At 40.0% G+C, this 23,921-nt stretch overlaps 1 protein-coding gene across 5 annotated transcripts in view; it reads left to right on the top strand.

The window, feature by feature from the left end:
* LOC309542668 (proprotein convertase subtilisin/kexin type 5-like) overlaps positions 1 to 23,921 on the top strand; it is a 169,289-nt gene that overhangs the window by 122,174 nt on the left and 23,194 nt on the right. For all 5 annotated transcript variants that reach the window (XM_082241529.1, XM_082241531.1, XM_082241533.1 and 2 more), the window contains 3 exons: positions 525 to 625; positions 15,199 to 15,302; positions 21,986 to 22,103. In XM_082241529.1, the coding sequence (XP_082097655.1) occupies positions 525 to 625; positions 15,199 to 15,302; positions 21,986 to 22,103 (323 nt within the window). The remainder of the gene's footprint in view (positions 1 to 524; positions 626 to 15,198; positions 15,303 to 21,985; positions 22,104 to 23,921) is intronic.

Below are 23,921 nucleotides of genomic sequence, written 5' to 3'. Positions count from 1 at the left end.
GTGGACTGCTTTACTCCCCACACCCTATGTTTTGGTAACTTTCTTTTCTGTAGCAACTGATGGTGCAGGTAATAATGATCTTCAGTTCATTTTTTGACAAATACAAAACTTAAGCAGGGTGGAGTTTAATTTTTCATGCAATGTTAGCATACAATATTGAAAATTAATGAACTGATAGAACTCAGTAATAAAACCCATTATTTTAATGACTTTCAATTTCACCTGTTGCTTGAAATTTCAAGGCAGCTAGTTTATCCTCTTGCTTTAAAGAATTCAAACCAAAGACTGTTTTTTTAAAAAAAATTAAACAAAATTCTTCCCAATCAGTAATTAAATATATTTCACATGCTCATAAGTCATTTGAAACATGTTTTTGAAACTTTTGAAACTGAAACATGTTTTTGATTCCTACAATCTTGTGAACCGCTCTGAGATCTTTTAACGAAGGGCAGTATATAAAACTAAGGAATAAAAAAATAAATGAATAAACCATGCCATCAATTACATACTCTCCTTTTCCCCAGATCACCACAGACTTGAGGCAGCGTTGCACAGACAGCCACACGGGAACATCAGCATCGGCACCTATGGCTGCAGGAATCATTGCACTGGCTCTGGAAGCAAAGTAAGATTTGAGTGATATGAACAGTCATTAAGACATTAGCCTTTGCACATTTTTGGCTTTTTGCTGCGTTTACATCGAGATATTTGGAGAAAAATTAAGACATGTGGGCATATGCCTCCACATCAAGATGGATTTGGACTGTAGTTATATTCTAGTAGACTCTCACTTGCTTAAAGTTAGTTTATATTTAGCCACTGCTTAGTGGTTTATCATAGATCAGTGTTTCTGGCTTGTGAACTAAAAATATGCAAGTGGCACATACAATCAGCTTTTATAGTTACTATCTTCGGTTTCTTACAAAATAAAGCCAGATGTGGGACCATATTTGTGTGCATGAATGAGAATTATACCTAGTTTCTGAGAATATTGGTTTGTATCCAGACTTAAGTAGAGTAGTCTCACTGAAATCAATTGGACAGATTAGGTGTGACATCCATTGAGTCTATTCTGGGAATGACTTAGATACCATTCAATGTCTCTACTACAAATGTTACTGTTTGGCTGCAACATATCACTTATAACCAATTGTACTTGCTTGCATTTATTTTAAATATTATTTTAAACCACAGTTTCTAATCAGTGTACAATAGGAGTACAGGAGCAATTCTAAAGGGCTATAGCATAAAAGTAGTTAAAATTAACCATAAAATTGAAAAACCTGCTTTAGCTTGTTTTGTTGTTGTTGTTTATTTAATTTATACACTGACTTATACCCAGAGGTCTCAGGGCGGTTCACAGAATAAAATCAAAATATAAAACCACAAAATACATAATAAAAATAAAAACAACCCAATAACCCCCCCCCACACACAAAAACCCACATTTTAAAAGGGCATAGGATGTCAATCAAATCAACCAAAGGCCTGGTTAAAAATGAATGTTTTTGCCTGGCGCCTAAACATGTATAATGAAGGCACCAGGCAAACTTCCCTTTTGTTGGTTTCACAAGACTGGAAACATAATTTTGAGCCAGCATCTAGCACTTGTCACATTGCTATTGCTGAATTTACAGGGCATGAGTACGGGATTATAAAAAAGACATAAGAATTTGAATAAGGGACAATAAGAGATGGTAATTGAAAAGCTGATACTGTCTTAAGTAAAGCAGTGCTTTTGTTATAATTAGATTGTTACCAATACAGTACTTGGGAAAAAGTTAATACAGTAATATTATCTGCAAATGACTTTTCTTGTCACATCTTAATCTTTGTTGTAAAACATAGTTTTTTCATAACTGGTGCATACACACACACACAAATATATGATTACTTATTTAATGAATTGAAATTGCCTCTGATTGTTTGAAAAGTGAAGCAAATTACTGTAATATCTGAAACTATCAAAATATGAGACCACCCAACCCATAAATCTGTGTTACCAAGGGTCTGAAATCCATCACATTGTTATGTGCGAGGAGGCAGGGACAATTGGCTCTTGCTGGTGTTAGTATTTGCAGAACACTTCTCTAGTAATAGCCAAGACCAGTTTGAAGGGCAGGATTCTTCTCCCAGCATACTGCGGAAAACAAACGTTGAGATGGGGCTGTAGGCTTGAGGCTGAGAAAGGGAGAAGAGGAGGAGGAGGAAACAGCTGTAGGGAAAGCCCCATAACATTTGGTACTTACCTCAGGAGCACAGTAAGGCATCAATAGGCAACAAAGAGGTTAGCTCCCTCCCTCTGCCAAAACAGAGGTCCAAAATGCTGACAGGCTAACCAGGTGAGTGGCAACCTCAATTCCTAAGTGCTAAAGGAAAGGCTGTGGGGTCGATATAGGAAGATATTACAGTGGTACCTCAGGTTACAGACGCTTCAGGTTACAGACTCTGCTAACCCAGAAATATTTTCTCGGGTTAAGAACTTTGCTTCAGGTTGAGAACAGAAATCGTACAGCGGCGGCAGCAGGAATCCCCATTAGCTAAAGTGGTACCTCAGGTTAAGAACAGTTTCAGGTTAAGAACGGACTTCCAGAATGAATTAAGTTCTTAACTCGAGGTACCACTGTATTGAGGTAAGGAATGCTAGCAATTCTTACTTGTGCACAGGACTGAGCCTAGGAGAAGCGTAATAAATGTAAACACAGGAAGACAGAATAAGTCCATAGGCTCAGCCCTGTGCACAATTAACACAGAAATTACTATTGATTAAAAGATTACAAAATGGGTCCCCAAATGCATATTTGGGTTGGGGTTAAATGTGGAAGATACCTGCCTTAGATGAAGAAAACTGCATCTCTTCTGTCAACAAGGCAGAACCTGTAAATAATAAATCATATTTATCTAACTTGGAAATATAGCCTGAACTTGATCAAAATTAAACCTTGTTCTGGGATTATTTAGATGCTTACACCTGAACCGTAGCTATGGGAGGTTTTTTGTCCCGGGTGAAGCCTCCAGGGGGCACCATTAAGGCTTCCAGCCTCTGTGTGTGTGTGGGTGTGGGTGTGGGTGTGGGTGTGTGGTGGGGAGTGCCAAACTGAGTCTTTAACCCAGATGAAATACGGCCTATTTTCACCCGTTTACAATAATTACCCACTTGTTATAAATCCAGAAAAACGCCAGTTGTATTTCACACAATACTTTGTCTGGCATCATGCTGTTTCCCCCCCACAAAAATATTTGGTTGACTGGGTGGTATTCAATAAAGTTTTACTCAGAGTAGACCCACTGAGATAAATGAACATGACAGGTTCATTAATTTCATTGACACTACTGTGAATAAAACTTTGTTGAATACCACAGCCTGAAAGTCTCTTGTTAGGAAGCTGATATATAGACCTCATCCACATGTCTTTGTTCCTGATAGTCACCCCAGATTCTAGGTCCAAGTACATGTCCTAAAGATCTGCAAAGTCTGGCTGAGTCCTGGCAATGGTGTAATATGATTTTGTTTTTTAAGTTTAAGAGTGTGTTTTTTCATATTAACTGATGACAAAAGCTGTAGCGCTGAGGTCTTTCCACACAATCCAGTCTGGATTCAATTCTTTGAATGTTTTCTTCCTAATGTGGGAGAGAGTTCACTGTCTAGACTACTATTCAGCAAACAACCAAAGGAAAAATTCATCAGTAGAAACCCCCCCCCCCGAAAAGCCTTACAACTTTTTTTTTTACAACCGTTGTTTGATCACACTTTGATATGGAAATTTTTATATACACTAAGAGCTTTCCCACTGTCAGTAACTATAACTTGCATTATATTTCTAGAACTCAATGTAGTAATAACTGAGCTTCGTCATGTAAACATTCCGGATGGGAATTCATAATACTGATGGATATAATCCAGTATAATTCATAATACTGATGGATGAATCCCAGCAGTGTTGCAACTAATGTTAAACATGATCTCATATATTTTCGACCATTATTTGAGAAAATAAATAGGAGTAGAGGCAGCCAAATGCTCCATAAATGTTTTGAAAATTCACACCAGGGCTATTTAAGTATTATCTGCAGGGAATCTCTCAAGAAATCAAAGTATGTTTCCTTGTTTGACTTCTTCTAAGTAGGTATAGGTCAAGCATGGCCTGTTTATAGCATTTTGCAAGCAGACTGTGAATATCTCCCAATAGATCCACACCTTGAGTACCCACTGAGTTCTTCCCTTGCCCTCGCAAGTGCTCATCTGGAACAGGAGAAAGGAGAGGCTGTGAAGCAGATGCTCCAGCTCCACACAGGAGGGTCCTTCCCTTTTTGTCAGTGGAAACTGATGTGGAAACTGGTGGGGCTTGTAGTTCCAGTCCCTTCCTCAGTGGGACGTAATGCTTTGCTGTGGAACTGGAGTGCTTGCTGCTACACCTGCTCCTTTCCCTTCTCCAGCCCCAGATAAGTGGGCCTTGGGGAGGCAAGAGGGGGGAGAGGTTGGTGCTGAAGGCCGTGGCTGATGCTTTGTGTACCTTCGTTCATTTTGGACATGCTCATTTGGAGCAAACACCAAAGATCAAATTGAGTGGCACTTTTCACTTTTTCCCCCTTTAAATTGTATTCAAGAATATGTACAAAACAGAGCTAAGATAGCCAGTGGGGAAACTACTTGGTTTTGGCAACTGCACGGCAAAAGCAAGGCACACACCAATATTTATCCCTTCCTCAGCCTTCATATCTGATAAGATGCAATGCTGATACCTGAATACAGTATACAACCAGGACTTACATAATTAGCAGCAGGTGTGTGCATCACCAAACATGAACAAACAACTCACATGCAAACCAAAGAAGAACAGGGTGTTACATAGCACAGTAAATCAGAACATTACATTGGAACAATTTTTGCATCCAATTCTGTTACTCTCTTGTACAGCCCTGATGTAGATCAAATGTTGTCACCACACCTAATCCAATGTGACTGATTTTCTCAGACAGAATGTTATGGTATATATAAAGGGTGGTGAACCTTTTCCACCCTGAGGGCCACATCCCCTTCTATGCAGCCTTCCAGAGGCCAGATGGCAGTGGTGGGTGGAGGCAGAAGAGGAAGTGGGCACAGCAACAAGTGCAGATGCTGCCTTTCTCCTCCATGCAGACAACCAAAAAACACCAGAGCTCAATGGCACATTCCAGCCAGGCAAAAACAAGAGGGTGGAAAGTCAGCAGGGTCATGGAGTGGGGAGCAGCCTGGAGGGGGGCATATTTGGTTTCCCACTCCTAGTATACATGCTGAAGTATAATGTCTGGGGATAATGGAAAAATGTGGGAAATTGTTGCTTATCTGTACTATCAATGAACTATGGCTTAGGGACAAGGTTCTTAAAAGTCTTAAGAAATTGGAAGGCACACAGATGTATTAATTCTCCATAGAGTATGAAGAATTTGTTGCTCTCTTAGCTGTAAATTATATTCTTAATGTTCTTTAAATTAGAATGTGAATTTTGGATGAATCACTGGATTTGGATTTATCTTAAGCTGCACAAAATACTGGAAGTTGTTTGGGTGAGCCTCTGAGTGATGGGTAATTTGTGGAACAGCCAGGCAGCTGTGTTATGTTCTGCTTATGACCTTTTGGGGTGGAGTTTTGTGGAAACTGTAGAGGAGGGAAATGTCTTGGAATACAAGTGTTTTTTAATTTCTTTTTTTCTTAGTCTACTGGCAAATTAATTAATTGGACAACAGAGGGGTTGCAACATAGAAGGGTTCAAAGATGTGAATAAAATTAGCTTTGGCAAAAATGTAAAATTCTATTGTTATATAATACTTGGAAAGTCTCTTAACTCACTATCGGATGCATGTTTACGCAGAAGAACTCCCACTGTGTTCAGTGAGCTTACTGCCAGGTTAATGTGCATTGGATTGATGTCTAAGGCTGTAATCCTATACAAACTCACCTCGGAACAAGTCTCATTAAACTCACTTCTAAACAGGCATGTATGGGATTGTTCTGTTACTTCAGTATAGCATACTTTAGAAGAAACCCTCTTGTTGATTTTATTCCACCTGCTTCGCTGCAAACCACGAGGTAACAGCCCAGTATACTTTCTTTTATTTTGAGCAGGAATAACAGAGTAGAAAGCATGGTGGGGCACCTCCACTCACCTGACCCCTTGTTGGTCAAATAGCTGCTGCTTAACCGGAGGTAGAGGTGGAGGAATGCCAGATTGACTCCACAGGTATACTGCACCAGCCCTGCCACTACCTCATGCCTCTACTTTTTTGTAAGCAGCAGCAACCAACTAGAGGTCAGCTGTGCAACAGTGCCCCGCCATGCCATCTGCTGCTGGAAGCAGACAAGGAGCATTCCATTCAAAAATGTTGTTCTTGATTCGTCTATATTTTTTGTTAAGTTGTAGGTGAACATATCAGACGACACAGCGATTCTTCAAACAGCTCTTGTTTATTCAGAGGCCAGAACAGAACTGAATTGAGGGATTCAGTCAGCCTGCTTATATAGAGCTCCAGTACCATGTAACTGTAACAATTTTCTAAAACTATCCAATCACTGAACGTCACTTTCGATCCCTTATTTGCATAACTATGTACAGTATCCCCCTGCTGGCCCAGGGTGAGAACTTCAGTACATAACATTTTCAATGGAGTAAGCTCCATTGAATACAATAGGACTTGCTTCTGAGTCTACTTTTTGGAACTGGGTGTTTCTTATGGGCACTGATGCAAAAGCAATTGTACTCAGTCTGCTCAGCTCCCCTTGCATTCTACGTCTTCTGCCAAATGCCTCACACTTCATTTTAGGTAGGTGAGGGGATATAATTAACTATATTTTATTCCCCTACAGACTCACAGACAAAAGGATCCACTTACCACTTGTGGTTAAAAGTGTGGAGCCGAGCAGAGTTTAAATCCCATTTTAGGCAGTTTAATTAGAAGCATAAGAATTAGCTGTTAGGCTGATCTCCCCTTTATTACCCCATTTATCAAAGAAACATGCTGCAGACTGAAATGTAAGTTTAAAACATATCGTTTACTCACAGTTGAGTATTTGTATTTAGCAGTAACTGCATTCAAAGTAACTGAAGGTAAAATATTTGTGTTTGCCGCAAAAACAGCTTCAGGCATGTGCCTGATGCTAGAGCAGTTGGGGGCACACCCTCCTTCTTGGCTGGCTGGAGAGAGAGTGTGGGGGAAGGAAGGAACGGGAAATACTTCTTTGCTGCTTCTTTCCTCCCGGAAGAGGAGGGGGAATATTATCACATAGAGCCTTTTCTACCATTTATGTTTCTGTGGTCTGAGTCAGCCTATTAGCAATAGAACTCTATGGTCTTAACCGCTTCACATGCTAACTAGCAAAAAACATTCATTGTTAGATTTGACTGAATAGCTCCCACACTTTTAATATTCTGCTTTGTTGTTTTTTCATGGTGGCATTTGGAAATAGTCTGCTTATCCCAGCCCTCTTGAAATCACGTGTACCTTCATATTCTGCTGCTGACATGCTTGTACAAAAACATCTCTCCTTAGGACAGATGACACCAGCAGCCTAAGGATTCATTTTTGAACCTGCCCATTTAATACACAGTCTCTAGTCTGAATGTGTGACCCTCTAAACAAGATGAACTGGTTGTTGCTGCTATTCCCAAGTAATTGAGCCCTTTGGTCAAGTAACTGAGCCTATTAAGTTTGCACAAATAGGGACCGGACCTATGAATAATTCAGAGGATAGGGTGAAAGCAAAGAACTCTTTATTCTTCTGCCCCTTCCTTTCCTTTGAAAAAAAATTACCCATTCCTCCCCCCCCCCAGTTCTTTCAAAAGAGAACAAAAAATTCTTTCCCCCACTCCATTTCACCATGCAAAAGAATCCTTTGAAGGTGAAAATTGAGATCTGAGGATATTCTCTGTTAGGTATACATCCTGAGACCTCAGTTTACGAACCCTTTTTTGGCCCAAGGCATCATTTTGCAGTTGCAAGTGTTAGACACAATTCCTTAACTGTGGGGGGGGGGGGAGGCAATTGGACCACCTTTTACAGGTTTAGATTGATACGCTAGGTGATTTGGCCTCAGTTCGTCATGGACTGGTGCGTCTAGATTAGACTACTGCAGTGTGCTCCATGTGGAGTTTGGAAATTTCAACTGGCACAGAATACAGCTCCCTGGTTATTGGTGCAAATAATGACCATATGACACCATTACTGAAACAGTTGCACTACTTACCAATGAGGTTTGGGGCTCAATTTCAAGTTCTGGTTTTAGCTTTTAAATCCCTATATTGTTTTGGACCAGATTACTTGAAGGACTTCGTCATCTATATTTTTCCATTTTATGATAAACTCAAACACAATCTGGTTTACACATAAAAATATGAAATTACAAAATTAAAATACTTAATAAAACAAAGCATGAAAATTTTATGTAAAGTAGCACAGCAGACGTATGCCACATTATGCAAATGTAAAGGCAATCAGCCATGTTCTCCAGTAAGGTGGGGACTTTCTCCAGACATTGTTTGGAACAGAAGTGAGCTAATTATATATATTTTCCACTTCTAGTTTTTCAAATTTACTATCTTTATAAATCCTTCGGGGACATCCTGAAGAGTGAGGGCAACTCCTTGTGAGCATCGCATGAGGAAGATTTGCCATTTGTTTTTTGGCTGATGGGTCCCTATTTCACCCCCCCCCCCAACACCCCTTGCTCATTTTTATTAATTCTAAACATTCTGGAGTACACAATCCAAAAGCAGTAAGCAAATGCTGATGAGACATTTGGGGATTCTTTTCTGGTAAAAAGATAGTTTGGTTTTTGAAATGTGGCCAGTAATCTATCGGTATTGGTTATTAGTCTTGCTAATACATTTTTTTTTCAGCTTTCAAGAGGCTTAACAAGAGGTTAACAACTATCTCTAGGGAGGTTAATTGAGTGCTGAATCAATTAAGATTAATGAGTTTTTTTCTTTGAGTCAGTGATTCGCCTAGGAAAGGATGCAACTTTGATATATTTTGTATCTTTCTAGAAAAAGTGCTATTTTTCTAGAAAAAAGGTGCCAGAACTGAACAAAAACCCTGCATCTACTTTATTCTACATACCTTTAAAGGGGGGCTATCCCTGCACATACCACATAATTCTGAGTCAGAAAAAGCAACATGTGAAGCAACTCTGAAAATCATGTGAGTCGTGGTGGTGTTAAAGGGCCAGTAGTCCTGAGACTCACACATAGAAGGGAAACAGCATTGGCAAACAACACTGTACATCTGTGTTTGAAATTAACAGATCCCTTTTCTTCTAAGGCAGCTACCATGCTCCGTGAAAATGTAACCCAGGCAAGGAGTAGCCTCGGTACTTTGGATTTGCCCCATGCTCCATATATGCTGAGCAATGACTTCTGTGGAGAGTTACGTTCTGAGAGTCCATATATTCAGCCTGCAAATTTAATCAAACTGAAGTTCATTAATTCCTTTTTTCTGGATCAGAGAAATGCTGTGGATGTAGTGTATATTGATTTCAGTAAAGCTTTTATCAAAGTCCCCCATGATATTCTTGTGGAGAAACTGGTAAAATGTGGGTTGAACGAGGCAGCTGTTAGGTGGATTTGTAGCTGGTTGACCGACCGAACCCAAGGAGTTCCCTGTCAACTTGGGGGGGAAAGTGACAAGTAGGGAGCCACAGGGCTCTGTCCTGGGCCTGTTGTTCAACATCTTTATAAGTGACTTGCATGAAGGAATTGAGGGGATGCTCACAAATTTGCAGGTGACACCAAACTCGGAGAGGTAGCTAATGCCATAGAAGGCAGAATCAGAATTCAATATGTCCGTAACAGATTGGAGAACTGGGCACAAGCTAACAAAATGAATTCAGTAGGGACAAATGTGAGGTTCTGCACTTAGACAGGAAGAACCAGATGCACAAATATAGGATGGGGGACACCTGGCTTGCTAGCCAGTACATGTGAAAATGATCTAGGGGTCTTGGTAGGCCCTAAGCTTAACATGAGACAACAGTGTGATGCAGCAGCAAAAAAAAGGCTAATGCTATTCTAGGCTGCATCAACAGAAGTCCAGATCAAAGGGAAGCAATACAGTGGTGCCTTCGTTTGCAACCATTTTGGATTACAACCACGTCAAACCTGGAAGTGTGTGTCCCTTTTTTTGGATTACAATGCATTTTTATTTTTGGATTACAACCCCCTTTTTGGGGGGGAGGCCCCACTTGTGAAAGTGTGCCTTGGGTTACAACCTGTTTTGGTTTACAACCAAACCTCCAGAACAGATTATGGTTCTACACCAAGGTACCTCTGTAGTACTACTCTATTCTGCCTTGGTCAGACCACACCTGGAATACTGTGTCCAATTTTGGGCACCACAATTTAAGAAGCATTTTGACAAGCTGGAACATGTGCAGAGGAGGACAACCAAGATGATCAAGGGTCTGGAAACCAAGCCTTATGAGGAATGGTTGAGGGAGGTGGGTATGTTTAGCCTGGAAAAGAGGAGACTGAGAGAAGATATGAAAGTCATCTTTAAGTGGTAGGTCCATTGTGTGGAGACGATGGCTATTTGGTGACAAAGAGAAGGTGGAACTACTCAGCACCTACTTTGCCTCTGGTCTTCACCCAAAAGGAAAGTGATGACCAACCTGGTGATAACAGGATAAATGATGTAAAGAGGAACCTGCAGCCCAAGATAGGAAGAGAGGAGGTAAGCAAACACCTGCCTACTTTAAACAGGAGGAGATATGAAAGCCATCTTCCAATATCTCAAGGGCTATCACATGGAAGAGGCAGCAAATCTGTTTTCTCCTGCTCTGGATGGTAGGTCTTGAACCAATGGCTTCAAGTGACAAGAAAAGAGATTCCGACTAAACATTCAGAAAATCTTTCTGACAGTCAGAGCTGTCGACAGTGGAATGGTCTCCCTCAGGAGGTGGTGGACTCTCCTTCCTTGGAGGTTAAGCAGAGGTTGGGTGGCCATCTCTCATTTATGATCTAGTTGAGATATCTGCATTACGGGGGGTTGGACTAGATGACCCTTGGGATTGCTTCCAAGTCTATGATTCTTATTCCCTACACCCAGTGCTCCAGTGCAAGAGGTGTTTCAAATAATTAGAGTCCTCCTTTACATCAGAATGCAGGATAATGATCCTGGTTGTTAACAAACAATAGTTTCAACTGACCACAGTTTTCCAGTTTGGGTGTAACTTGGGAGTAATCCCAAATTTGAAAGTAGAAGCCTCTTTCTCCATTCTCCGCCTTGTGACTGTGCTAAATGAGACAGGGGGAGTACATGAACCCGAGGCTCATTCCTATGATGCTAGAAACTCTAATTTAGTTCTGCATTTGAAACAGCCCCATATATTACAAACTAAATAAATACAAGAACCTTGAACCTGGCCTGACAACATAGGGATAGCCAGTAGAATTTTTTTTAGCACTGGTGTTACATTCTGGTGGTTGTCTGTCCCCGCCAGCTGTTTAGCTGCAGCATTTTGCACAAGCTGGAGCTTCCCGACCAGGCGCAAGGGTGGCCCCACATGGAGCGATAATCAGCTCTTGAAGTTACAAATGCATGAATCTCCATAGTAGCTCTAGCTGGTGAGAAGGATTGATCCAGGAGACTCTCAAAAGAACAGCAGCAAAAAGTACAGTAAATGCTTGAATTTGCAAACCTGCCAGAACCCAATTTTATTTTTTGAGAAAATCGGTCACAGCACAGCTAGGCCCTCAGTTCATATGCTGCCCATGCCTACTTCAAATGTCAGGTGAAATATAGTTATTTAAATTAAGAAAATTTAAGTTGCATATCTAGTAATTTAAACAGTAAGTAAGTAGTTAACATTGGAGAAATTAATCAAAATATATTTGTTAATTAATATTAGTTACAGTAATTTAAAACATGACTGTTGAGCATGCAGGAGATTAGTAGGCACCACAGTGTCCTCTAGTGACAAGAAGACTTAACGACAACTCAGGTACACACAGTGACAAGGGGGACCCTGGAGAAGCTGGAGGAGCCTGGCTGTTCTTAAATAAGGACCAAAACAGAATGGCCATCACAGTGGAAATTATTGAAAAATAGGACTCTCTCTTGTACTTTCACCAAAAGGAAAAGTTATATGTCTCTGTTCTGTGCTTTGTACTGCCAAATTCAATCTATGTTGCATTAGTGAGATTTGTTTCAGGGTGGTCTTGCTCAGAGTTTTTTAATCCATGCCCTTTTGCAGCTATGGTAATTGGAACACTGTATTTTAAAATGTTTGTGAATTTGCACATATTACGTTTGTTCAGGTTTATTGCCACATATACAAATAAGTTATGTTATGCAGTCAAGAGTGTTGATTTGCTTTTCATTTCTTGATTTTTTTGGTCAAAGGGAAAGGGGAGGGGAAACCTTTGATCACAAACCAGCTCATTCCCATAAGTGTTTTTTCTCCCCTTGTGTTGGGCACATTGCAGGTATATTTAATAAGAGCATTCACTAAGGAAATTATGTTAAATAGTGGGTAGACATAGCAGACGACGCAGTGATTTCTCCAAAGCAGCTCTTTATTTTGTAAGCTGGACAGAACTGAACAGCAAACAGCTCAGCTGGCCTGCTTTTATAGGCAGCCGGCTGTCAACATTGTAGCAACAACAACAACCCAGGGTTTCCCGCCTAAAGTAACTGACGTGGACCTGAGTGAAAACTATATACACGATACTCCTGGTGGCCAGGGTGAGAACTTCAATATATAACAAATTATTGTTTGGATCGGGTTTAATACCACATAGGAAAGAGAAAATATTTTATTAAAATCTTGCATTTGAACACATAAACATTGTTGGACAAAGTGAGGCTTATGCTTTAATTTTTGGCATTTGTGTTGCTAGTTTGTAGCAACAAAATATATATTTAAAGCAATAAGTGATATCTCCTATGTACAGTGGTACCTCGAGTTACAGACGCTTCAGGTTACAGACTCCGCTAACCCAGAAATAGTACCTTGGGTTAAGAACTTTGCTTCAGAATGAGAACAGAAATCGCACACCGGCGGCGCAGCGGCAGCAGGAGGCCCATTAGCTAAAGTGGTGCTTCAAGTTAAGAACAGTTTCAGGTTAAGAACAGACCTCCGGAACGAATTAAGTACTTAACCCGAGGTACCACTGTATTTTATTGCAACATTTCCCCTGGAAATTATTAACATCGTAAACTTAGTATGCGTATTCATGGCCTCATTCTGTTTCCAGTCTGAACCTGGCAGAGAGTGGGAGCCCCCATCAATGAGTGCAGAAGAACTGGTGGAATCAATGTCCTTTTGTTGCCTAGGGGAATCCTAGTTTTACACAAAGGCTTTAATGTTTGCATTAATTTTTGCATGTGCATTGATTCCTCATACTTTCATTTCTAGTTCCCTGAATCTGAAGTTTATCATCTTGATTGTATGCATATAGCTAAAAGCGAAGTGGCACACTCTCCTCAGCAGTAACACAAAGCACTTATTTCTCCTGACCAAGTTGAATTTTGAAAATCTCACAGATTTAATCTACAGCAGAAAATAACGAATGGCAATGCTTGCTTTTGTATAACATATCTACACATGCAATGTTTCAAAAAGCTAAACTCTTTGTCAGACCATGTTGTCTGGAATATATTAAAATGGATTAGGAAAATTACAAATTCAGCACTGTAGTTTGAATAGCAGGCGCATAAAGTTATACTTCTTTTGTGTCTTCCCAGAATATTCACAGTTCACCTTTTTGAAAGTTTGATGATTTGGGGAATGTTTCCAAGCCACTTTTATTTGTATTAGTGGGAACATGAGAGCATTTATACACCAACAAAGAGGCAAGCAGTTATAGATAGAAATTTGGCAGGCAATGATGAGTACTTGAGCTTTCATTTCCTACTTTTATTTTGTTTAATTTCCATATTTGTGAAATCAAGCATTATTTGAATCTTCTATGGTACATTTTATTGTTTAGTTGTAGGATTGGAATGCATATAATATTACCATTATTATTAAAAAATATTTGAGGAATTGCATGTGAAGTATAGTAGAAAATCTTTATGTGTTTTATTTTAAAGTGTCCAACAGCTGCATTTGTCCCAGTGCTATAGGTTAATTCTGTTGTAGGAAGAATATGGGTTCCGTTAAAAATTGAGCTGGACAAAAAAACCTTTTGAATTATCTGTGGGAATTGGATGGTTATTTTGCCTGACAACTTAATCTCATCCATATTACTATTTCAATTCTTTTTACTGCTCAGATGCTTCTAGACACTGGATTTATTTTTTCAATCCTTGTGGGGGTTTTTGTGGGTGATCGACACATTGATGTAATAACATGAAAGTCAAGGATAACCTGGACATGAACTATACTGATTGCTGCTAATTCAAATGTATTAGCAGACTCAGCAAAGGAAAAGGGCAGCAAGACTAGCAGTAGTTGCTCACAATTCCATTGCTAACAGAAACCACAAATAGACCTGAAAGCAACCATAAGTTACCTATTATTTCAGTGCTCTTGGACAGATAAGTAGTCTTACCATTTAGACACTACAGAGTTAAGCATTCTATAAATTGTTTAAATAAATAAAAGAAACAATTATTTTCTTCTGTTAGTTTTTCTAGAGATTAAACCAGCAGGGTTTAATGAAGCCACAAGCCTCTGGAGCCATGCTATTCACTTTAGATGGGAGCAAAGGTCAGGGTGCAGGGAAATCTCGTACCAGTCTGGAACACTGTAATGTGGTGGCACTGAGGCCGGCATGGCCCCTACTGCTCTCTGTCCCCAGAATGCCCCATTATGGGATTTTCTGCAGACTCCACATCAGCAGTGTGACACTGGCATCGCTCTCTGGTCAGGGGAGATCATTAAGTTGTCCTCCAAGACATCAGCAAGTGGTTGATGGGGAAAGTAGTTTAGGAACCACTGGTAGATGAGATAGATAGATAGATAGATAGATAGATAGATAGATAGATAGATGATAGACAGATGTTCTTCCTGTAACTATGAACCACTTCATGCTTGTAAAAACTTTTCTGCCCTGAAAATTATGAAGATTGAAATTTATTGCAGTCTTTTAACGCTGTATATTGGCTTGAATACTTTGAGAAAGGTTTCTGTTCTCTGCTTTGAGACACTCTCCCCCCTCCCTCTCCTCCTTGGGCTTTTCTTATTTTTTTGTTGTAAAATGACTGTTCACTGTCTTTCCCTAGTCGACTACTGACATGGAGAGATATACAGCATATCATTGTAAGGACTTCACGGGCAGGGCATCTGATTGCTAATGACTGGAAAACCAATGGGGCTGGTTACAAGGGTGAGTATTCCCTTCCTATTCATCATTGCAAACCCTTTTTTCCACCTTCCAAAAGAGAAAAATCTCATACGCTTTGCCTGCCAGTTAGAGCTATTCTATTCTGATTAATAAGATAAACAAGACCATGAGGTTAAACGTTGGGGAAGTCTGCCTCCATGTGGCTTTACCAGCCACTTGTATCATGTAGCTATGCCATATGCAAGTTAGAGGAAACCTGATTGGAACAGTTAATATAGGTTGATTTTGGAGGCAAAAATGCTCTTCAGCTAACTCTTAGGCTGGGAAGCCTAAATGTGATTTTTAAGCCTGATGTTTAGCATAGTATTTACAACATTATGATTTTTTGAAAGTAGTGATCAAAACAACCCTTACCTAGAAGTAAGTTCCTTGAAATCAGTTAGACATATTTCTATATTATAAATTTAGGATCATGGTATAAAACAGGGATAGGGAACCTGTGGCTGCCCAGATGATGGACTCCAGCTGCCCTCAGCCCTGGCCACCACGGGCAATGGACAGGGATGATGGGAGTTGGAGTCCAGCAACTGCTGGAGAGCCACACGTTCTCCATCTCTAGTACAAAGGAAGCTAACCAGCACATAGTTCCAAGTTCTAGTGCACCAACAAACTTCAAGATGTAAACTATTAGCTGTATGCCACCATTGTGCCAAAATAATAAATGTCATCATTTACCACATTTGCAGAAAAGTTGTTTTGGTTTTTTTAATGGTAGTCCTGGGGAAAATATTTGCCAATACAATATTACTAAGCTTATATGATATTTCCTTTATGCAATTTGTATGGATATTTAATTTCTGAATAACAAAAAGGCATATGCAGTAATTTAAAAAGGAAATATGACCCTTTCACCTTTGGTTCCTGAAAACAATAAAACTAAAATGGGCTGCATGCAAGTGGTGGGTGAAGTCAGGCAAAAAAGTGGGTGGAGCAATAGACGGGACTCTTACCTTTGCCTGGTGGACTACAGTCCAGCCATGCAAACGTCCTCTATCCAGGCAAGCAGCAGGCATTTCAGGACACATTCCAGCCTGCAAAAAACAGGCCAGGAAGGTGCAAAGCATGGCCAATTGGGGGAATGGCCTAGGGAAGAGACATGGCCGAGGGAATGTCCTGGGAGCTGGGTAGAGAGGCCACGAGGGCCACATTTGCTCCCCAGGGCTGAGGTTCCCCACCCCAGATGTATGTCATCAGGCAAGACTTGCCAGCTACTTTTCTCTGGGCATATTTTTTTCATCTGTGCCCTATCTTGGCTCGGTATCATAAGCACAAAAATAGATAAAATGGCAGGGCCGGAGGAAAGTACACTGTGCCATATTATGTGGGATATTGAGGCACTATTTTCATGTGGGATTCATTCACATGCTGGCAGATTCAGATTGCACAAAGTTGATTTAGAGTTCTTGGAACAACAACCCCCCCCCCAAAAAAGGACCCAATCAGACCTTTTGCAATAGGGGAATTGACTGGAAAATGCACTGTAAAGAGTGAAGTAACAATTGCTTAGCACAGCATCATATAACCCTGCAAACAAATCAGAACGAATGTTCAAAAAACAGCCGATGTTGTCTAACCAAGCAAACTTTGTGCAAACATATCAGGATGAATAAATAGGTTGTCAGGAATCAACCAAATTCTTTGCATCACATTTTGTTTTCTGTATGTGCTCATACACGCTAATATCTAGAATACTATTTTTGTCATGTTTTCTGCCATAGTGGCAGTAATTTATGAAATCTATTGTATTTTACAGTATTTTTCAATATGTATAAGAAGAATAAGAAGAATAAGAAGAATAAGAATATCTTTATTGTCATTGCCCCCTTATATGTGAAACATTGCAATATTCATATGCACTTGCAGTAATTCTGTGTCTTTTATTTTAAGCTGCTTTTGGAGCCATCTGGTATATGTCAACCATATTTTAGGGTGGGGTTCACACACACACACACACACACCACTGCCTGATTAATGCCATAGATGAAGGGATACCAAGAACAGAATGTGACCTAACAAAATTGTTCTATAACCTCATGTTGGATTTGGAAAAGGGGAAAAACTAAATGGCCCCCATCACTGTGGAATTGAGGAATCAACTTTAACCCAAATAAAAAGAATAGTTTTAAGTAAATTAGTTTGGCAATGAAAGCTGAGCAATGGTTCCAATAAAACTGTAGCTCTCTCTAAACCTCTTGTTAGTTTTGGATCAAGGAAAAGCAAATGATTTAGATTAAATAACAATATCCAACTTTGAATTTGATGTGAGAGGGGGGAGAATTGCACACTGCTGTTGGCAAGAATGGATCAGTACTTTACTATTGCACATGGCAATATTTCGTGTAATATTTCACTATTGTCCTCAACTACAGCCAAGAATAACAATTAAATGCCTGTTTTTCATAGAATGAATTACTCTGATCAGACTGAGTTTCTTGTAGAAATGTACCATCATTCTCTTGATGGCTGAAACATATTTCTTCCATGACATGTTCTTACTAAGGCTTATTTGAGAAATTAAGGAAGCAAGCTTCTAAAACTGATTTAAGCTGCAATCCTAGCCCCGCCAGCCTTGGAGTAAACACCATTGAATTCAGTAGGACTAACTTTGAGTAGACATGATTACTCTTGGTTACACCTTCCTAGGGATTCTATAGAACACCGTGGGACACTTCTGGGAAAACACGTTTAGGATTTCACTGTAACACAGGATGCAGGAGAACTGCCTTTTTCTGTGAAAAAATGAATAAGAAGCAAGTAGGGAAAAGGAAAGAATGCCTTTCTTTTGAAATCAGAGGAGTAAAACAGCAAAAACCTGAAGGAGTCTCAAACTCAACAAAGAGTCAATGAGAGCTGGCACCTGAAAGTGGGTCAACGTGCCTTTTCAGTGGGCTGATTAACTTGCTTGCATGGCAACGCTGTGCCTCAGAGCCGTTGCTCCTACCGATTTCAAGCCAGAAAACAGATGGAAAGGGCTAGAAATGCGCCCATTGCTCCCCACAGGAATGGGAGATAAATGCGTGTGTGTGCGTGTGTGTCTTTATATTTGCTCCAGCTATGCATGTTGGAGAATGGGCTGCTAGTATTCACTATGACTATTTAGCAAACAGTGTTTTTAAATTCCCATCAGCCAAATGAATTCTAAGTATTCATTTTTTCAGCTCAGAAAACTACATTTTTATTTTCTAACTGCTTATTTATAGTGTGCTTTAATAGAAACAGAAAGCTTAATAGACTGGAGTGTGTCCTGCAAGGCTCCTTTTCAACCTGCTACTTCACCTCATACAACTTTTTGAATCATTAATAAAAGCTCACTCTTGCAAAAACAAGGGAACATCCCTTTTCTGTCCTTTCTTTGTAGGCCTCAGAACTATTGATCTCTGTCTGCTATAGCTTACAACCCTAGGCACTAGGTCCCAGGGGCCCTGCTTGCTGTGGTTCACACATTTTAAATGTGGGGGCCAGGCACCCACAAGCGCAGCACAGCTGGGCATGCACGCCATGGGGCATATGCACACAGCATCACCAGGCCCCTCTATGTGCACACGCTATGTCACCATACTCTGCTACATGCACGAGGGATGTCAGCACGCCAGGGGTGTGGTGACATGGCACACATGCCCCACATGCCCTGTGGTGTGCACACACACACCGTTGACATCACACAGCCCCAGGTACCTGCAGTCTTCTCTACATCAGGCAAAGACCTGTTTGTTTAGAGGTCATAGACTTTTCAACATAACTTTAGCTGATGTTAACTGCTGATTGGTTGAGTTTTTATTATCTATCCAGGATGACAGTTTTGTGTTTAGCTGCTTTATGTGTAATTTTAATATTGTGTGCCACTCTGGCAACCCTTTTGCTGAAGAAAAGTTATACAAATAAATAAATTAGCAGTAATGGTATTCATAGTATTACAGCTGTTATCCCATGGGGATTCAGTGAATCCCTTGTGTAGGAATAACCCAAGCAAGACTAGGGTCCCTTCTTGGATTAAAGACTATCTAGATAGTCAAAACCACTGGAGTTACACCTCCCAGCACATCTTCAAAGTTTCCTAAAGATCCTGTAACCTTCCAGGACTCTACTGAGAAGCAATGCTAGCACATATACTAATTAATGGTTTGTTGGGGCAAGGACATAGTTTATGGGGGGAGGGAGCAAGAAGCTGATCTGCTTTTTCCCCAAATCAAACATCTCCATATCCCTGTGGCAGGTTTGTGGTCTGCAAAGCACCAGTATTTCAGGCAGGGAGATATGGGTATCCAGTCTCCTTGTGCCATACTTGATATCCGGTGGTATGGAGAACAGATTGGGGACTTCTTTTTCATAGCAGGAACACTGACATATGCAGGAGCACCAAAAAGATGGAGGGACTTTTCTTGCTCTTGGCAACTAAGTGAGGTATAAGTGAGGCTTTCAGGGTTTACAATTGTTTGTGGCAGAGGAACATAGCAAAAGTCAAAGAATGAGAGAAATAATCAAGCAGATGCCATATAGCTTTTTCCTTTTCTACTTCATGCTAGCAATCTGACAATACTTCATTGCACAATTGTATACTGGAGGTGAGGTGAAGCTGTGAATTCCCCTTGGGGTGGCCTGAGTCCAGATGGGGCTGCCATGATGAGCTCCTTCACTTCAAAATGTAGCACTCCATCACTGCCACAGGGGACCATTCTGTGTAGTCTAGAGAAAAACTAGGCTTCAGGACTGCACAGTTCCAATATTCTTTAAAGTAAGTGGATATTTCCCTCGTTTACAATACCTAAACAGTCTAAAAATTTACTTCTTTTGGAGAGTCAAGCTAGTTGAGAACTGGATCAGCAGTTCTCTGCCTTCCGCATGCTTCTACCCTGTTTTTGTGAGTCACAGGTCACTTTGCTACTTGGCTCACAATGAGATCCCTTGCTACAATACTCACGTTGATGTAAAAGTACACCTGAACATAATAAAGACATGTATTTAGAGCAGCAGAGAGGCTGCGGTGGCCTTTGGTAGCACAGAAATGACAGTATTTCATCAGCCTTTTCAGGTAGAGTTTTGCAGTTCGTGATAAATAAAAGTATATATCCCACCCATTATCTTTCCAAGAAGTTGTTAATGCAATTGCATTTCTAACATGTTACCTGAAAGGAATCTTATAGCACTGCCAGAGGCTCCTGAAATTGATAATGTCAGGTTCAGCAACAGTAGCAATTCTAATTTAAACATATAAAAATGGATAACGTTTTAATGGTGTGGTCACATGAGTAAGCACATCTTTTTTGTCAAGATGTAGGGGATTAGCTGTTTTATCAACTCTGTAATGATTTCCCAAATTGCTGTTATTTAGTCTGTGAAAATGATGGGCCTGTCTCAGTACCTGGAGCTGCTAGCCAAATCCATGTGATTGGGGCCTTTGAAGTGTGAGCATCGCAGACAGCCAAATATCAGCTGTCTGGAATGGCTGCACATGGACGTCCGTAATAGCACCACCGAGGCTGTTTTGATTTGGCGGGCAGGGGTCTAAATTTCTTGTGTGTATGCATTTTTGTTTAAAATGGCAGGGCACATGTTAATGCTACTCTTTGTTCATCACAAAAATAAAGTTCTGAAACATTAAGTGTACTGTCTATCAGCCATGGGAAGTTAATGTGGGTACTACAACGTTGGGCGGTAATCTTTTTCTCAGGAGTAAAAAGATAGACTTATTAAATAAAATACATTCAAAATCAAGTTCCCAATAGGAAAGTAGCTTTTTCTACCCATAGCTTGAAGAGTGTGATGGAATCAGGGTGCTAGCTTAACTACATATGCAATTCTAACATGGTTTAATAGATAATTTCCATCAACAAATGCTTAAAATTAACAGTAAGGATTACTGAATTGCCTTGAAAGTTATGAGTCCTAGAGCACATGATAACTGTGCATGATACATTATACAGCTAACATAAGCAAAACTCAGCTTCAATAAAGTGAAAAAGAGCTTACAGTATAAATCTATACTATAGTCTATGCTGTATCATATTCAGAATTCCACAGTAGCGAGCACCATGGTGTTTGTGGATTCTGATTATGGCTTTTACTCCTTATAACATTCCATCATTTCATTCTAAAAGCTTGGGAAAAGCACGAGCTAAGGTGGGGCAGTGCTGCCCAAAGAGACTCAAAGATAATCTGGGTCACACACATGTGCTCCACCAGGCATTTTTCTATTGCTTTCTGGTATTATAGAATCTCAGGTGTAGGTCTGGTTGATGCATCCAAGCAGAAACATTGCCGTTCTATAATTATCATTCTGCAAGCCACACTTTTCTTTAAACACTATCTCGGCATGCAGCCACATACAGAAATGTTAATGAGAACCAGGTGATATCCAAAGATTGCAGGCAGTCACTTCTGTGATCTTAGTTGCAATTTTTCCAGCTGCCACAAACTCTGTAATTACATTACAATCACATGGGGGAAATTGATTGCACATGTATCTGTGAATCAGACCCATATCTGACTTCGCCAGTTAACAATTGAACAATGAATTTAGATATGATTGGCAACTATATGCAGTATGGTTCTTGGCAATTAGGCGAGGGAGGAGAATTAAGAGGAATGTAGCAGTAATGTGTGTTGCGTTCTATGAAAGAGCATAGAATTACTTTGTAATTGTAAACAATTCTGTTTATGTTTTGCAGTTAGCCACCTATATGGATTTGGATTGATGGATGCTGAAGCCATGGTGATAGAAGCAGAAAAGTGGACAACAGTCCCTCCACAGCATGTGTGTGTTGAAAATACAGATCGGCAAATCAAGTAATGCTTGTTGAAGACATTTGTTGACACATATTCATGCATATATATTTACTGTGGCTGTACATTGCTGCTTGTATTTGTTTGGTTTTCTGTAAGATAATCCTAAGGCAATGGTTCTCAAACATATTTTTTTTCCTACTGGGCATTTGAAGATTTCTGAGATTCTTGGCGGATCACTTAATTTTGTGCTTGTGTTTTACAAATCAAAGCACATATATAATAACTCATATTTTTAATTATTATTTCAGTGCCAACATTGTCATTGAAAATATCGCCATATTATAAAAATTATGGTCCCTAGGCCAGGGCCTTGTTAGCCTGTGAGACTCACAACAAGCCAATATGATCAAGTGCCAAGTCAGCAATTGGCTTCTCCTCTGGGTGGTAGAGATGCAGAGAAAATACCTTCTCAGCTGCGGTTCCCCAACTGGGGAACATTCTCACCTGGGAGACGCACCTTTTTACATTTTAGGCACCATGCTGTGCCATTCCTTTTCTTCCATGTGTTTGATTGTTGACCCTAACCTCTTTTTTGTAGTTCTGGATCTATTGGTTAGCTTTGATATACTAGATAACAAATTATATCATTAATATAATATGCTTTGTGTTTAATAATAATATATAGACGTTTGAGATGAATCCATCTAGTGACAGCACTCAGTACACTTCTACCTCACAAACATTTCTGGGTTTGGGTCCAAGATCTAAGCTCTCACTCCCAGTCCATGTCGGCTCTGGCTATATGATCAGGGAAGTCTGTGCATGTGCAGTCTGTACCAATACATGTGCTTTGCTCAGACCTGCAGTTGAATTCATGGAAGTCAGGACTAGAGGAAAATAGGTGCAACATAAATCCCTGCGCCCTTCTGTACATGCATTCACTGAGCTCACACAGGGAAAGGGAGGACTGCAGCAGGAACGATACCAGGTGTTTTTTGAATAAAGAAATATATTAAGGATATTTGTGCTGCTGTTCTGTGAATGTCAGTTTATGAAGTTTCCATTCAGACTGATTTTTTTATTTTAATTAAATCCTTTGTTACTTTGATGAATACTGTACGGGTGCTGTGCCCATACACAGCGAGGTCCCTGTGGGGCTCAACAGACTGCTTCTTCACAGCATTGTGCTCCCTATGCATTCCATGCAGACACAGAAACAATGCCCCAGGATATTATGAGCAATGGCAATTTTGTACATAATTATTCTGCAGTCCTCCCTTTCCATAATTCAAAAGTTATTTGTGGTCTGGATCTCAGGTTTCCTGTCTCAACTTTTCTGTCTAACGTGGTATTTATCAGGCCTAAATCTAATAATTCCAATCAAATTATAATGACAGCCTCATAGAGGCTTATAAAAGCCTGAGCCAAAAGTAAACTAGAACATATTTGGCAGAGAAACCAGTTTAATAATGTATAGAGCTTCTAACACCTTGGGGTTGGTTGCTGTTTCTACCCTTCACCTCTCCAAGCCTGCCTTGCCTTGTTTTTTGGTGGCCCTGGCTATAACTTTTGTTTTTGACAAGCTCACTTCCAAAGATAGTTACTGATTTACATGATATGGAATCTACCGTACATCAAAGTGCATGTATCTTTAGTTGTTTCACAATATCAAGCTGTGTGTGAAAGTTATCATTTGGTTAACACGGTTGTATGAACCAGACTTCAGGGACACGTATGGTGGCTTGTGACTTAAATGAATCATCTCTCATTTGTGCTTTCAGAAGAGGCTACTCGTACAGCTCAAATAATTTTTAATAGAAAAATATGAAAGACAATATAAATTGTTTTCTGGAATCTGGAACTTCTGTAAACTAATTG

The sequence above is a fragment of the Podarcis vaucheri genome, assembly GCF_965113315.1.
Source record: "Podarcis vaucheri genome assembly, chromosome: 11".
In the NCBI taxonomy this organism is placed as follows: domain Eukaryota; kingdom Metazoa; phylum Chordata; class Lepidosauria; order Squamata; family Lacertidae; genus Podarcis; species Podarcis vaucheri.
The sequence above is the reverse complement of the archived record's forward strand: the minus strand, read 5'-3'. Positions and strand labels throughout refer to the sequence as shown.